The sequence below is a fragment of the Haematobia irritans genome, chromosome 5 (genome assembly GCF_050003625.1).
Source record: "Haematobia irritans isolate KBUSLIRL chromosome 5, ASM5000362v1, whole genome shotgun sequence".
Classification (NCBI taxonomy): domain Eukaryota; kingdom Metazoa; phylum Arthropoda; class Insecta; order Diptera; family Muscidae; genus Haematobia; species Haematobia irritans.
In genome coordinates, this window is record NC_134401.1 from 44,715,730 (window position 1) to 44,730,831 (window position 15,102).

General features: G+C 29.7%; 1 protein-coding gene across 1 annotated transcript in view; it reads right to left on the bottom strand.

The window, feature by feature from the left end:
• Positions 1–14,037, bottom strand: part of pyr (pyramus) — a 101,191-nt gene extending 87,154 nt beyond the window's left edge. Inside the window, exon 1 of the mRNA XM_075311447.1 lies at positions 12,876–14,037. Within this exon, the coding sequence (XP_075167562.1) occupies positions 12,876–12,877 (2 nt within the window). The 5' untranslated portion in view covers positions 12,878–14,037. The remainder of the gene's footprint in view (positions 1–12,875) is intronic.
• Between the last annotated feature and the right edge of the window lie 1,065 nt (positions 14,038–15,102).

The window sequence follows — 15,102 nt, forward strand, 5'->3', positions numbered from 1 at the left end:
TGATTTTTGTTTCAAATTCCTTTGGATATGAAATTTCAATTACAGCTATTCTTATCGATAAATATTCTTTTTTATTCAAAATTTGATTTATGTATTAAATTTATAATTTGAATTTACAGCCAATTTCTCATGTCTACAACGAACACTTTCATTCAACGGAAATGTCAAAAACATCTGATTTTTGTTTATAATTCCGTTGGATATGGCAATTTATGTTTTTATATTAAATACATTGCAAAATTTGCGGAATATTATTCGCAATATTATCGAAATCAATAACTTCGGAAAACTAAATTATAGTTGTTGTTATCGATAAGTAATTTTTAGTTAAATTTTGTATTCACTTAATTTGCTAATGATTTTAGTTTCACATATCGAAATCAATAACATTGCACTATTCAATTACTGCTGTTTTTATCGATAAGTAATTTTTATTTAATTTCGTTTTAATTTTCTAATGATTTCATTAGTTTTAAATTGACTTTACTCACAGATAATATCTGGACTTCTAAATTAAATTTCTCATTCAAAGCTTCTACTAATAAATGTTTGCATATATTTTTATGTATTTTATTTTAGTTAGTTTATTTCATTTTATTTTGTTTTATTTATTTTATATTATTTCATTCCCCTTTTTTCCATATTTTTTAATAATTTTAATTCAACTAATAAATGTCTGCATTTATTTTTATTTTTATGTTTTTTTTTTTTTAGATATTTTATTTATTTTATTTTATTTTATTACCCTTTTTATACCCAAACCCCATTCCATATTTTTTAATAATTCTAATTCAACTAATAAATTTCTGCATTTATTTTTACGTATTTATTTTAATGTAATTTATTTTTTTTGAATTTATTTCATCTAAGTTAATTTCATTTTATTTTCGTTTTATTTTATTTCATTTTATTTGATTTGATTTGACTTGACTTGATTTTGTTTTATTTTATTTTATTTTATTTTATTTTATTTTATTTTATTTTATTTTATTTTATTTTACTTTATTTGATTTCATTTGATTTCATTTTATTTTATTTTCATTTTATTTTATTTTATTTTCATTTCATTTCATTTCATTTCATTTTATTTTATTTTATTTTATTTTATTTTATTTTATTTTATTCCATTCCATATTTTTTAATAATTCTAATTCAACTAATAAATTTCTGCATTTATTTTTACGTATTTATTTTAATGTAATTTATTTTATTTGAATTTATTTCATCTAAGTTAATTTCATTTTATTTTCATTTTATTTTATTTCATTTTATTTCATTTTATTTGATTTGATTTGACTTGACTTGATTTTGTTTTATTTTATTTTATTTTATTTTATTTTATTTTATTTTATTTTATTTTATTTTATTTTATTTTATTTTATTTTACTTTATTTGATTTGGTTTGATTTGATTTCATTTGATTTCATTTTATTTTATTTTCATTTTCATTTTCATTTTCATTTTCATTTTATTTTATTTTATTTTATTTTATTTTATTTTATTTTATTTTATTTTATTTTATTTTAATTTATTTTATTTAATTTTATTTTATTTTATTTTATTTTATTTTATTTTATTTTATTTTATTTTATTTTATTTTATTTTATTTTATTTTATTTTATTTCATTTTATTTGATTTTATTTTCATTTTATTTTATTTTATTTCTATTTTATTCCCCTTTTTTCTACCCAACGTTCATAATAAATATTTTTTCTCTATTAATTGATTTAAATGGCAAACAAATTAACACCTTTTACTCTGATTATTTTTATCGTATTTATTAATGTTATTAGATTAACATTTGGCAGCATTTTCTGAATGGATGATAATTTCAATGCAAAGCATGGTGCATTGGTGGTAAAGCAAAATAAAAAGAAATATTCCGGGTTATGGTAATAAAAAAATATAAAGAATTACTAAATATAACAGGAATGACACTAAAAGAACTCCCACATACATAAAACTTATACCAGGGTCCGTCCACTAACTTCGACTAATTTCAATGGATTGTGTTTTTTTTTATTTTTTTTGGTCTAGGCGAATGTTATTATCAATGAACTGTTACTTATTAGATTATACGATTTTATTGGTTTTCCTTTCAATTTCATTCAGTGGGGGGTAACTGATAAAAATGGGAACATGGAAAGATACGACGACACACTTTTTGTTTAATGCATTGTCCAAAAATATGCAGCTGCTCAAGTATTTGACCGAAATTAAAAAAAAAACACACTAAAAGCGTATAGCCTTTTGTATCTTTCGAATGTCAATACAATTTAGTTTTTTTTTTTAATCAAGATTTTTGTTTTCTTTATCAAATGGAATTCATAGATTTTGTAAATTTCTGATTAGTTAAAGCGTTTTTGGCATTTTCTACTTCTTTTCCTTTCATTTGGTATATGTCTAAACTTTTCAAAATGTGGGTGTTTTATATTTATCTAAGGAATTTCTTAGGAAAATAACGCAATTTTATTTCGGGATTTATTAAAACGCAATAATTAATTTAGAGGGGATTTATTGAAATATTTCAGGTGATATATAGAGATGTTCAATGCGCTTTAGTGTGTAAATATAACCATAGCGATAGGCGGTAGGCGAAACATTTTTGCCGCAACGGCAAATACAATAAGCTTGACGGCGAATAATTCCCTTTTTATACCCTCCATCATAGGATGGGGGTATATTAACTTTGTCATTCCGTTTGTAACACATCGAAATATTGCTCTAAGACCCCATAAAGTATATATATTCTGGGTCGTGGTGAAATTCTGAGTCGATCTAAGCATGTCCGTCCGTCCGTCCGTCCGTCCGTCCGTCTGTTGAAATCACGCTAACTTCCGAACGAAACAAGCTATCGACTTGAAACTTGGCACAAGTAGTTGTTATCGATGTAGGTCGGATGGTATTGAAAATGGGCCATATCGGTCCACTTTTACGTATAGCCCCCATATAAAGGGACCCTCAGATTTGGCTTGTGGAGCCTCTAACAGAAGCATATTTCATCCGATCCGGCTGAAATTTGGTACATGGTGTTGGTATATAGTCTCTAACAACCATGCAAAAATTGGTCCATATCGGTCCATAATTATATATAGCCCCCATATAAACCGATCCCCAGATTTGGCTTGTGGAGCCTCTAAGAGAAGCATATGTAATCCGATCCGGCTGAAATTTGGTACATGGTGTTAGTATATGGTCTCTAACAATCATGCAAAAATTGGTCGACATCGGTCCATAATTATATATAGCCCCCATATAAACCGATCCCCAGATTTGGCTTGCGGAGCCTCAAAGAGAAGCAAATTTCATCCGATCCGGCTGAAATTTGGTACATGATGTTGGTATATGGTCTCTAACAACCATGCAAAAATTGGTCAACATAGGTCCATAATTATATATAGCCCCCATATAAACCGATCCTCAGATTTGGTTTGTGGAGCCTCTAACAGAAGCATATTTCATCCGATCCGGCTGAAATTTGGTACATGGTGTGTGTATATGGTCTCTAACAACCATGCAAAAATTGGTCCATATCGGTCCATAATTATATATAGCCCCCATATAAACCGATCCCCAGATTTGGCTTGTGGAGCCTCTAAGAGAAGCATATTTAATCCGATCCGGCTGAAATTTGGTACATGGTGTTACTATATGGTCTCTAACAATCATGCAAAAATTGGTCGACATCGGTCCATAATTATATATAGCCCCCATATAAACCGATCCCCAGATTTGGCTTGTGGAGCCTCTAAGAGAAGCATATTTAATCCGATCCGGCTGAAATGTGGTACATGGTGTTAGTATATGGTCTCTAACAATCATGCAAAAATTGGTCGACATCGGTCCATAATTATATATAGCCCCCATATAAACCGATCTCCAGATTTGGCTTGCGAAGCCTCAAAGAGAAGCAAATTGCATCCGATCCGGCTGAAATTTGGTATATGGTATTGGTATATGGTCTCTAGCAACCGTGCAAAAATTAGTCCACATCGGTCCATAATTATATATAGCCCCCATATAAAACGTTCTCCAGATTTGACCTCCGGAGCCTCTTGGAGGAGCAAAATTCATCCGATCCGGTTCAAATTAGGAACGTGGTGTTAGTATATGGTCGCCAAAAACCATACCAAAATTGGTCCAATCACACAAAAATTGGTCCATATCGGTTCATAATCATGGTTGCCACTAGAGCCAAAAATAATCTACCAAAATTTTATTTCTATAGAAAATTTTGTCAAAATTTTATTTCTAGAGAAAATTTTGTTAAAATTTTATTCGGTTCATAATAAAATTTTCATCATTGTCAAAATTTTATTTCTATAGAAAATTTTGTTCAAATTTTATTCGGTTCATAATCATGGTTGCCACTCGCCAAAAATAATCTACCAAGATTTTATTTCTATAGAAAATTTTGTCAAAAGTTTATTTCTATAGAAAATTTTGTTAAAATTTTATTTCTGTAGACATTTTTTTCAAAATTTTCTTTCTATAGAAAATTTTGTGAACATTTCTATTTCTATAGAAAATTTTGTGAAAATTTTATTTCTATAGAAAATTTTGTTAAAATTTTATTTCTGTAGAAAATTTTCAAAATTTTATGTCTACTTTGTCAAACTGAATTATATACGTATTGGATCGATCTTTTTTGATTTAATATATACCACGTATGGACTTACATACAATTTAGAAGATGGTGTTAGGAGGTTTTAAGATACCTTGCCATCGGCAAGCGTTACCGCAACTTAAGTAATTCGATTGTGGGTGGCAGTGTTTAGAAGAAGAGTCTACGCAATCCATGATGGAGGGTACATAAGCTTCGGCCTGGCCGAACTTACGGCCGTATATACTTGTTCACGTTTCCTAGCGTTTTTGTTGTCAATACAGCATGCTTTGACAATATTAAACAATGAAGTTGAATAAAAACATACAATGGCTTGTTATTTGTTGAGTTATTTCAGGAAAAAATAATCTACATGTGTCCAGGCAACAGCAATTCCTAGTGGTGAGTTAAAAAAATTGATAAGCGATGGCAACACTATACTAGTTTTCGCCAAGGAGTTAGAATAAGTTTTAATTTAGCGACACGCCGCTAGCCGTCACGGTATTCCGTCGCGGATTTTGGGCTTCCCATAAGAAATACACGTAAATAAGTGTTCGCCTACCGCCTATCGCTATGGTTATATTTACACACTTACGCTTCTTATTAGTGTAATTTTACTGGCAACTCTATAATAAGAAATCTCCCTTTAGGGGCCTTCACACATTAAGGTAAGTACTATGTTCTGTTTTCAAGCTGAAAATCAGCTTGTTTTCACGGTTATTTTTTTTAATCAATTAATTTAGAAGTAAAAATATTATTTAGAAACTTAAAATTATATTGTATAACAAAATCCCGTGACCTTTTTTATTTTCAATGCGCTTGATACTTCTTATTAGTGCAATGTTGTAATTTTAATGACAACTCTACAATAATAAAGCTCTCTTTAGGGGCCTTCACACGCTGCAATAAAAAAGTTTTCTGTCCTTAAAACAACATTGTAAAAAACTCCCGTAAACTTTTCTTATTTTCACCTGTGAATCGCGATCCTAGTACAGGCTTTAGGTGTAATTGACATTTTCTTTCAACCAAATTATTCTACTTTTTGTGATATTGAAAAAAAATATCGTGTTCCAAAAACCATTCGATTTTTTTTTTATTTTTTTTACGTAATTCCTATATTAAACTTCTTTCCTTATTAATTCCAGTCCATAGTCATCATAATTCCCACTCGAAGCTAATCTCATTTTAATCGCTTCCATAATGGCCATGACTATTGCATGTGTCACCATGGGTAAGAAAAGTCCATAACAAAACCTCTAATGGAATATAACGCAATTGAACTCCCACCAAAACCTGTAGAGAAGAGGGCTCGTTTATGACCACCCTATTGAGGAATTATGGTCTGATTAAATGCTAAAAGTCTTTATAAAACCATTAAATATTTCTCGTAATTATCATCCGATTTTATTATGGCTAATACAAAAAAAAAAGCAAAATTGATAAATATAACGCCAAAATTAGGGGAATCCAATTTTAATGGAAAATTTCAATTATTAACCAAAGAAATAAAGCTCAAAAAGATCCGAAGATTCAAAAAATAGTGATAAAATTAAAGTCTTTTAAAAACGAGTGTCAGTTAAGGGGTGTGTCAGCGATGACAATATTAATAATAATGGGGCGTACTGGGTGACTCGGCAATTTAAGAAAACACCCACACGACGATCACATAAAGTTTTGGTAACGGTTATAAAACCGAGTAATAATAATAAAACACACAGTGATTAAACATTTGCAATTATTCTTTGGGGGTGGCCTACAAAAGATAATGCTATAGCGCAAAAGAAAACATAAATGTTTATATTAATTTATAATAAAAATGAACATATAAAGCCAGTAAGGATTAATGTTATGGATAATTGATAGCGGTGTTGGAAGTTTTTTTTTTATTTCCAAAAACCGGAAAGGGAAAGTGTTGCAATAGTGATATGCATGTTTTTTTTTACATTCTGGTTTTAAGGGATAATAAACTACTAAGTGACATTTCTGCTTTGGCATGTGCTTTTTGTTGTTTGTAAAGGTAAGCATTAAATGTTATTTAATGAGAAACAGGGTTGTTCACAGTATTTTTTTTTTCTATTTTGGGTAAAGGGGTTGTTTTTTCATGCTGATTTTATAAGTGATTTATTCACTTTTTTGTGTTAATGAGGAGTTAGTTATAGCATACCTCAAAACACAAAGCCTTTAAAATCAGCTGATGTTGGAAAAAAAGAATATATTGTGGCATAAAAACTTTCGATCATTCTACAAAATAATCATTTATATACCAACTTCCATATTCCCAGACAACTTTTTACAAGTGAGTAGCCATATGTTTAGGTCACTGGCAACTCTAAACTACGTCAAGTTCAATTTCACTCTTCGGTTTCCTGAGATCAAACCGCTATTAAGAAAATAACTTGCTGATTTGGATTTTTGGTCATTGCTCTAACCATTAAATCCATGCAGGCAATACCAGAGGTATTTCATTTTTTAAATTTAGTTATTATTGTTGGTGTTATTATATTTATTTCACTTATGTCTTGTATGTGTGTGTTTTTAGGGGTAGTAATACAAGAAAAAAATGCAAAAAATAGGTTTGTTTTGTTTTTTCTTTTTTTTTTTTGTTTTTACTTAGAAGGGCTTTTATTCCGAAGGCTTGTCAGCTCTATAGACAAACTTTAGCAAAGAGCAGTTTTTTCTTTGTTATGAAACTGAGCTTAGTGGACAACGGAAGAACGAAAGGAACGGGCAATGAAGCAGCAGCAGCAATAAACAAGGGTTGGTTGCACTTTGGTACAAAAACAACATCATTGTTACATGTATACTGTTCGACTTCAACAACAACTTCTAACCTAAAGTAATAGAAAGAAATCCAATGCAGTTTTTGTATTATGAAGAGAATTGTATGAAGGTATGACCATGCACATAACCTCACTTCACACGTGTACGTGTCGCTGTCGTTCAAATGTAGGCTGATGTGGTAAGCGCAAATGTCTCATCGTTTCTCTGCTCAAAACCAGCTAATGTTTGCGCTGTCATGACCACATAATAATGGAACATCGGATCTGCATAGTACATAGTAAATGTTATTATTTCCCTTTGTACTCGTTTAGAGGAAGGACAACGACGACAACAAAAATAATCAGATTTTTTGCTTTCTACAGACAAGAGACTACATACATATATAAGAGTTTTATGGCACATCTAGCGTAAACATAAATATGCTAAAATGCTCATACAAATCTTTGTGCTAGTTTATACACTATGGTGTAAATGAATGTTTCTATACCTGTCACCAACATAATCATATTTTCATATGCAAACAGCACTTCATTGCGAGTCAGTCACTTTGTCAGGTATAAACATCACAAACACCCATACTTTTACCACGGATATAAAGCTCAAGCCCCTTCTCTAAACTCAAAGAGAGTTTGTACGATGGGTATTATTGTTGTAGGTATAATGTTGTTTGTTTTTGTTATGTGTTTTTTTTTTTCTCCCATTAGAACTTACAACAACGCTTTTGTTCTTTACTTCAATACATGTGCATGCAATTTTCACATACAGAGTATGTTAGTATGTTGTGTAGGTGCGCGCGTGTGTGGTTATGCTTTTACGACTCCATTTATGCATAACTGCTTTCAAGCAACTAGGGATTCTATGGGATCGTGGGGCTATAATACTTTGTGCATTATTTGCCTACTTTGCATAACTTTATTTTCACTCATTCACATACTGTGTATATGAATGTTCAAATTAGCAAAAACAACAATTGCATCCAATAGTCACACACACACACATAATCATAACATCATTAGTAGTGTATTATAATAATCAAAACAGTATACAGAGCTGCAATGGGGAAATTGATATGGGGCCTTTAGATGTTTTACATGTTTTGGCAGTTATCCAAGTGGGGAAAATAATGTAAAAATATATAGAGCATGGTTTTGTTTCAAATTGTCATTGTGGAATAAATCAACAAGAACTATAGTGAGTTTACGAATGAAATACTACAGATAAAATAGAAAAATTAATGAAGTTGAGTAATAGGTAGTAATTAAAATAAATTAAGTAATAAATAAAGAAAATGGATTAAATTTCAGCTTTTAGCCATTGTTGCTGTGGAAAAATCTAACTATTCCCGTCTCAACTCATCAAAAAATACAAACAAAATAGATAAATTAATCAAGTTGCGTAATAGGTATGCCAACAATTAAAAATGACTCAAATTTCGCGTTGCAACACTGGTGTTCTGAGACGTGAACCTAATTTACAATAATTTGCAAATTGCAATACTATACGAAAAATACATAATAATAACATACATATATAAAAATTGGTTATTTTTATCATGAAATATTTGACTTGAAATATTCAAACTTCAAAGGTACTTCTAACGACACTTGATATTCATTAAAAAAGACGAAGGATGCTTAAGACAGATATCGTAGCCACCAAACCATATGGGAATAATATATATATATGAACTATATAGATATACATAAAAAATTTGATTTTTTCATGCAAATGAAATATTCGCTTTGCAATTTGTAAACTTTCTAAGCTCCCAAAAAATTTCAGAAAGACTAGAAGGTTATCCGTTGACAAATATCTAGTATTTAATCTTTCGATATTTGAACGTACCGTCCTTTTACGTGTATCAGCAGTAGGGCTATAACCAATTTTTTGGCATAGTACCACGGGATGCGCCATGATGTTTTATTAATGAAAAGCATTATCTTGCACCATTTTAAGAAAAAAAAACTTCACCCACCAATCGCATTTTCTAAATCAATACAAAAAAAAATTTTGGAATTTTTATTACACTTTTCTTATAAGAAATATTGAAATGCAATGAATCATGAAGCCAAATTATTAACAATAAAGGTGGCTATACTCGAAAACGCGTCGAAGAAGCTAAAATTTCCATTAAAACTAAAATAAAGTTTGACTGAATTGTTTTTTGTTTTCAAATTCATATTCTAAACTTCATCGCTGTTGGTGGGTGAATTTTCTTGGCGCTAGCGAGAAAGTAAAAACGTATATCTTCATAGTTTTTAATGGCCTATTGGACTATAGTATGCCAATTTTGAAATTCGCAAAAATTGTTAAAAAGTTATAGCCCTAATCAGCAGCCATTATCTAGCAACCTTACAATACTTTGTCTTTATGGATCCATAATTAGATATCCATATAAGAACTTCAGCTTAAGATTCTTAAGACAGACATCGTAGCCACTAAACCATATGGGAATATTTAATTAAATTTACTAACATAATTAATAATAAAATACCGATGCAACATACATACACATTTTGGACTCTAAAATCATAAATAATTTTGTACGTTATTTTATTAGACTGTTTGGTTGCAAATTTTACTACAACTTTACGGAAAGTAATCCAAAGCAGAATAACTTCCCGCTTACTAATAAATAACATATTACAATCTGAATCATTATTATAAAAATTAATTTTATTGAATTAATCATTCTAAGTTTTTGACCGCTATTAGCAATACTGTCTCTATACCCTACTCGTACGAATGACTTATCACATATTGTGGAATTTAAAATTATGATGTGAAATTTAATGTACTAATGTACGGACACGTTCCATTCCCTATTGTTCATGCTCGACCCATAAAAAATGAGTAAGATTACTAAATATGTATAATATAAAATTAAAGCCGCAAATCCCATCACCGCTAGATAATTTGGAAAAAATATACATATTATATGTGTAAATATAGACATCCCAGCTTAATGTCAATATATATTAATATAAAAAAAAACAGATAAGTTAAGCTGACTCATATAAAAATCAAAACAAAATTTAGTTGTAAGCAGATTTTCTAATGCTTATAACAATAATATTACAAGTGCACACAATCATATGCATATAATAAAATTTTTATTAATTTCCAAACCCCGGCTCGCCTACGACATCAATTATCGCTTGTAATCAATGTTGCGGGAAAACCATAGTTATCCCCCCCTCATTCTACCACCACATCGAAGGGTGAATATATAAATCAGATTGGAATGCCCATTAAACATTGTTATTACGTTAAAGTAGTTTAGGAAAACATCTGTTCTAAAGTCTGTTTTAATTTTTACCTTTAGAAAAAAATTAATTAAAAGAGAAGAAAAAAATGGTTGATGAAAATAAACTCTATTCTTATTTACAATGCGCCATTATTGAATATACTTCATTGCTCCAAAACTCTATTAATCAAAATGCAGTGAAACCTCTCAAACTTGTACACTCTGAAAACCGCACACCCCTTCAAAGTGGACAATTGTTGTGAGACGTTTGCTATGTTAACACATTAAAATTAACCTCTCATAACTGGATACCTCCCGAATATGGACAAAACATAGGCGATCGTGAGAGTTTTCACTATAACGATGCTTTCCTTTTTAAATATGCAATTGCAATCTTCCACCAAGTGCTATAGTTTTCGGGGGCTTGCTGACAGAAAAAAATGTGTCAATCAAAGATACAGCTAACGACACTTGGTATTCATTAAAAACGACGATTGATACAATATGCATCAGACAGATATCGTAGCCACTAAACCATATGGGAATAATACATATATATTGCAAATTGATTATGATTTCATCATGAATATGAAATATTTGCCTTGAAATGTGTACACTTCAAAGGTATATCTAACGACATTTGTTATTCATTAAAAAAGACGAATAACGAAGGATGCTTAAGACAGATATCGTAGCCACTAAACCATATGGGAATAGTATATATAAATATATAACAAATTGATTATTTTTTTTTATCATGAAGATGAAATATTTGAAACGTTCTAATCTCCCGTAAAATACAGGGAGACTCTCTTGTGATAAATTCTTAGTACTTAGTCTTTTGATTTTTGGTCGTACCGTCCTTTGAAATTCGATACGAGATATCAAAAGCCATCCTCTAGCAATTTTACAATATTTTGTCTTTATGGATCCTCACTTAGATATTCACATAAGAGCTTCAATTAGCTTAAGATTCTTAAGACATATATCGTAGCCACTAAACTATATGGGAGTATTATATGAACTATCGAGTTTCTTAAGACAGATATCATAGCCACTAAATCATATGGGAATAAAATATTTTAAATATATAAAAAATTTATTATTTTTCATGAAAATTTAATGTCATTTTTGCATTTTTAATAACCATTCAAGAAATTTTCCTTCTCATAAAAACATAACTAAAAGTAAAGAAAATAAAATCATAGTTCATTCTTAGCAATTTTGAGTGTATTTGTATGGTCATTGTATTTTGTACCCACATTTAATTTATAAAATTCTTGAGACATACTTGGAAGAAATATAATTTCTTTGGGCTATGGAAAATTTCTTCACAAAACAAAAATTTTTTAAATGAACTAAATCGAAATAATGTTTTTGTGCTATAAAAAATAAGATAATCTCATCAGTTCAATAACGGATTTTTTTTCATTTTTTTTTTGATGAAACAATAGATTTTCAATACTGTTTAAGAAAGGGTAAATATTAAAAATATCTTTAGACCCGAGGCTATCTTTGAATGAATTCAAAATTATTGTAATTTTGGAATATTAATTAAAAGATGGGAAAATTTTTAAATTTTGGCAGGAACAAATTTTGAAAGAAATTTTTAAATTTAGCTCACTAATATTTTATTATTGAATTAAAAAAATATATATGAAAATATATAATGGCAATATTATTAAGAAATATTTTGATATTGCAGAGAAAATGGGCCATGACTTAAAAAAAGATTTAATAATTGAATTGGTCCCTGGGCTAACATATTTTTTGCAGAAACTGAATCGATTTTGTTTTATTGGTATTGTACCAAAAATTTGACAACATTTTAAAATTATAATTATTTTTTTATATAATTTCCTGGGCTAAAGTATTTTTTTCAGAAACTGAATCGAATTTGTTTATTGGTATTGTACCAAAGTTTTGAAAACATTTTAAAATTATAATTATTTGTTTATATCATTCAAGTTTTATAGTTTAATTATAAAAATTATATGAATTAATTATAAAATTAAAATATAAAATTTTATTTAATTTAATTATTTATTTAGTATAAAATTTATGTAGTATAAAAAAAAAATATTTAAATTGTTTTCCTTGGTACTATGCTTTTTGGAAACTGAATAGAATGTTTTTGTTCACTGGTACTAAAGATTTCACAATATTTATTTTTTTTTTTAATTTAAAAATTTTATTTATTCTTAAAACCCCATTTGTATATTTATTCTATATGTTGTACTTACATCGTATACTTCTGGCCTCATTGTAGCCCCTCCAGTTTAAGGGTTGAGTTTATAATCCCACATAGAATTCCAAATATAAAGGACAATTTGAACAATTCATTGGCTTGCGACAATTAGTTCCAGTATTGTTGCCAATGGGTTATGGGTCTCAGAAAATGTAAATCCAAAAGAGTTAAAGCGATGATAAATTCCACATAAATCTCGAGGAAACAAAAAGCGATGAGTGATACAGCGCCGGCGGAATGTTCAGATAAGTAAACTAAGGACTTTTTAGAGATCTCCGCATGGATTGCAAAAAATTTTGACCAACACATATAACTATGCAAAAGCAATTAAAATTCTCGTTTTCTTTATGAAATGTAAAATTTTCAAATTTTTGGAATATTAAGTTTTGTTTAATATGCTGGCACTTTGTTTTTCTAATTTTCGTTTTTTTTTTTATTCAAAAATTTCTTTGAACACTTTTTTTCTGGTTGTTTTAAAGGGTGTTTTGTTGGGAGGGGGTGAGGATACGGAATGTTTGTTTTTCTTGCTCTCCGTACAAGGGTTGACAATATTTTTTTTTTGTTTCTAAATAAAAATCAAGGTAATTTCTTTTTTTCTATCCTTAGTTTTGATTTCAATGCCTATTTCGCGGGCTTATTTGTTTTTTTCTTATTTTATTTGTTTCACAAAAAAAAATGTTCTAAAATTTTCTTTCTGTTTTGGAATAACAACAATATTCATTTAAACACTCTAATTCATTTGGCCGTTTATTAATTTCACAATTACACATGTTTTAAACATTTTGTTGTTGTTGTTGTATTTGTAATTCAAATGGTTTTGAAATTTCACTATTTTTCTCTCATTCCAAGATTATTCAAAATCAAAAAAAAAGACCAACAGAAAATAAATTAATTCGTGCTTTTGTTTTGATGAGTTGACATTTTCCACAGATTTATTAAAAAAGGCTTTCTGATGTTTCTCTTTTATTATATATATTTATTTTTCAAATCCGTGTTGTATTTTTGCTTGTTTTTATTTTATTATTTTATATTTTTAATTTAATGTATGATATTTCTTTCGTTTGATTTTTCTTGTCAATTCTTTTTTGGTGTCTAACACACAAACAAAACGGAAAAACCAAATTGAAGTTCAGCGCTTCTCCAATCTAAACGCGGCGGCCAATTTTACAAAACTGAAAAGTGGTGTTACTGTTCTCAAAGTGAACCACACAGCGTTTGCAACCAAGCAACATGCAACCATTGTTTCGAACATGTTATAATCATACGATTATAACGAACGACCACCGTAACACCGTAACGATCTACTGGGCACAGTGTCACAAGTTAGGGTGAATTTGAAAACACATATTATTAAACTATGTGTGAACGTAGTATAGGTCAAAGACAATAAACTCTAGGTAGGTAGGAAATTGGGGGCACTATGTTCATTTTTCTATAAACAACCTTCTGCTTTCCCTAGAAAAAGAAAGGATAACAAGTATATACGGCCGTAAGTTCGGCCAGGCCGAATCTTATGTACCCTCCACCATGGATTGCGTAGAAACTTCTACGAAAGACTGTCATCGACAATCGAATTACTTGGGTTGTGGTATCTTAAAACTTCTTAACATCGTTTTCTAAATTGTGAGTTAGTCCATACGTGGTATGTATTAGACAATACGTAGAGAGCCAGAATTGAAATATGGGGGTCGCTTATATGGGGGCTATATACAATTATGAACTTGATATGGACCAATTTTTGTGTGATAGGGGATCGATTTATCTGATGGCTATATATAACTATAAACCGATATGTACCTAGTTAGACATGGTTGTTAACGGCCATATACTAGCACAATGTACCAAATTTCAGCTGACTCGTATGAAATTTGCTCCTCCAAAAGGCTCCAAAACCAAATCTCGGGATCGGTTTATATGGGGGCTATATATGATTATGGACTGATATGGACCATTTTTGGCATAGTTGTTAAATATCATATACTACCACCACGTACCAAATTTCAACCATATCGGATAAATTTTGCTTCTCCAAAAGGCACCGGAGGTCAAATCTGGGGATCGGTTTATATGGGGGCTATATATAATTATGCACTGATATGAACCAATTCCTGCATTATTGTTGGAAACCATATACTAACTTCAGGTACCAAATTTCAACTGAATCAGATAAATTTTGGTCTTCCAAGAGGCTCCGGAGGTCAAATCTGGTGATCGGTTTATAT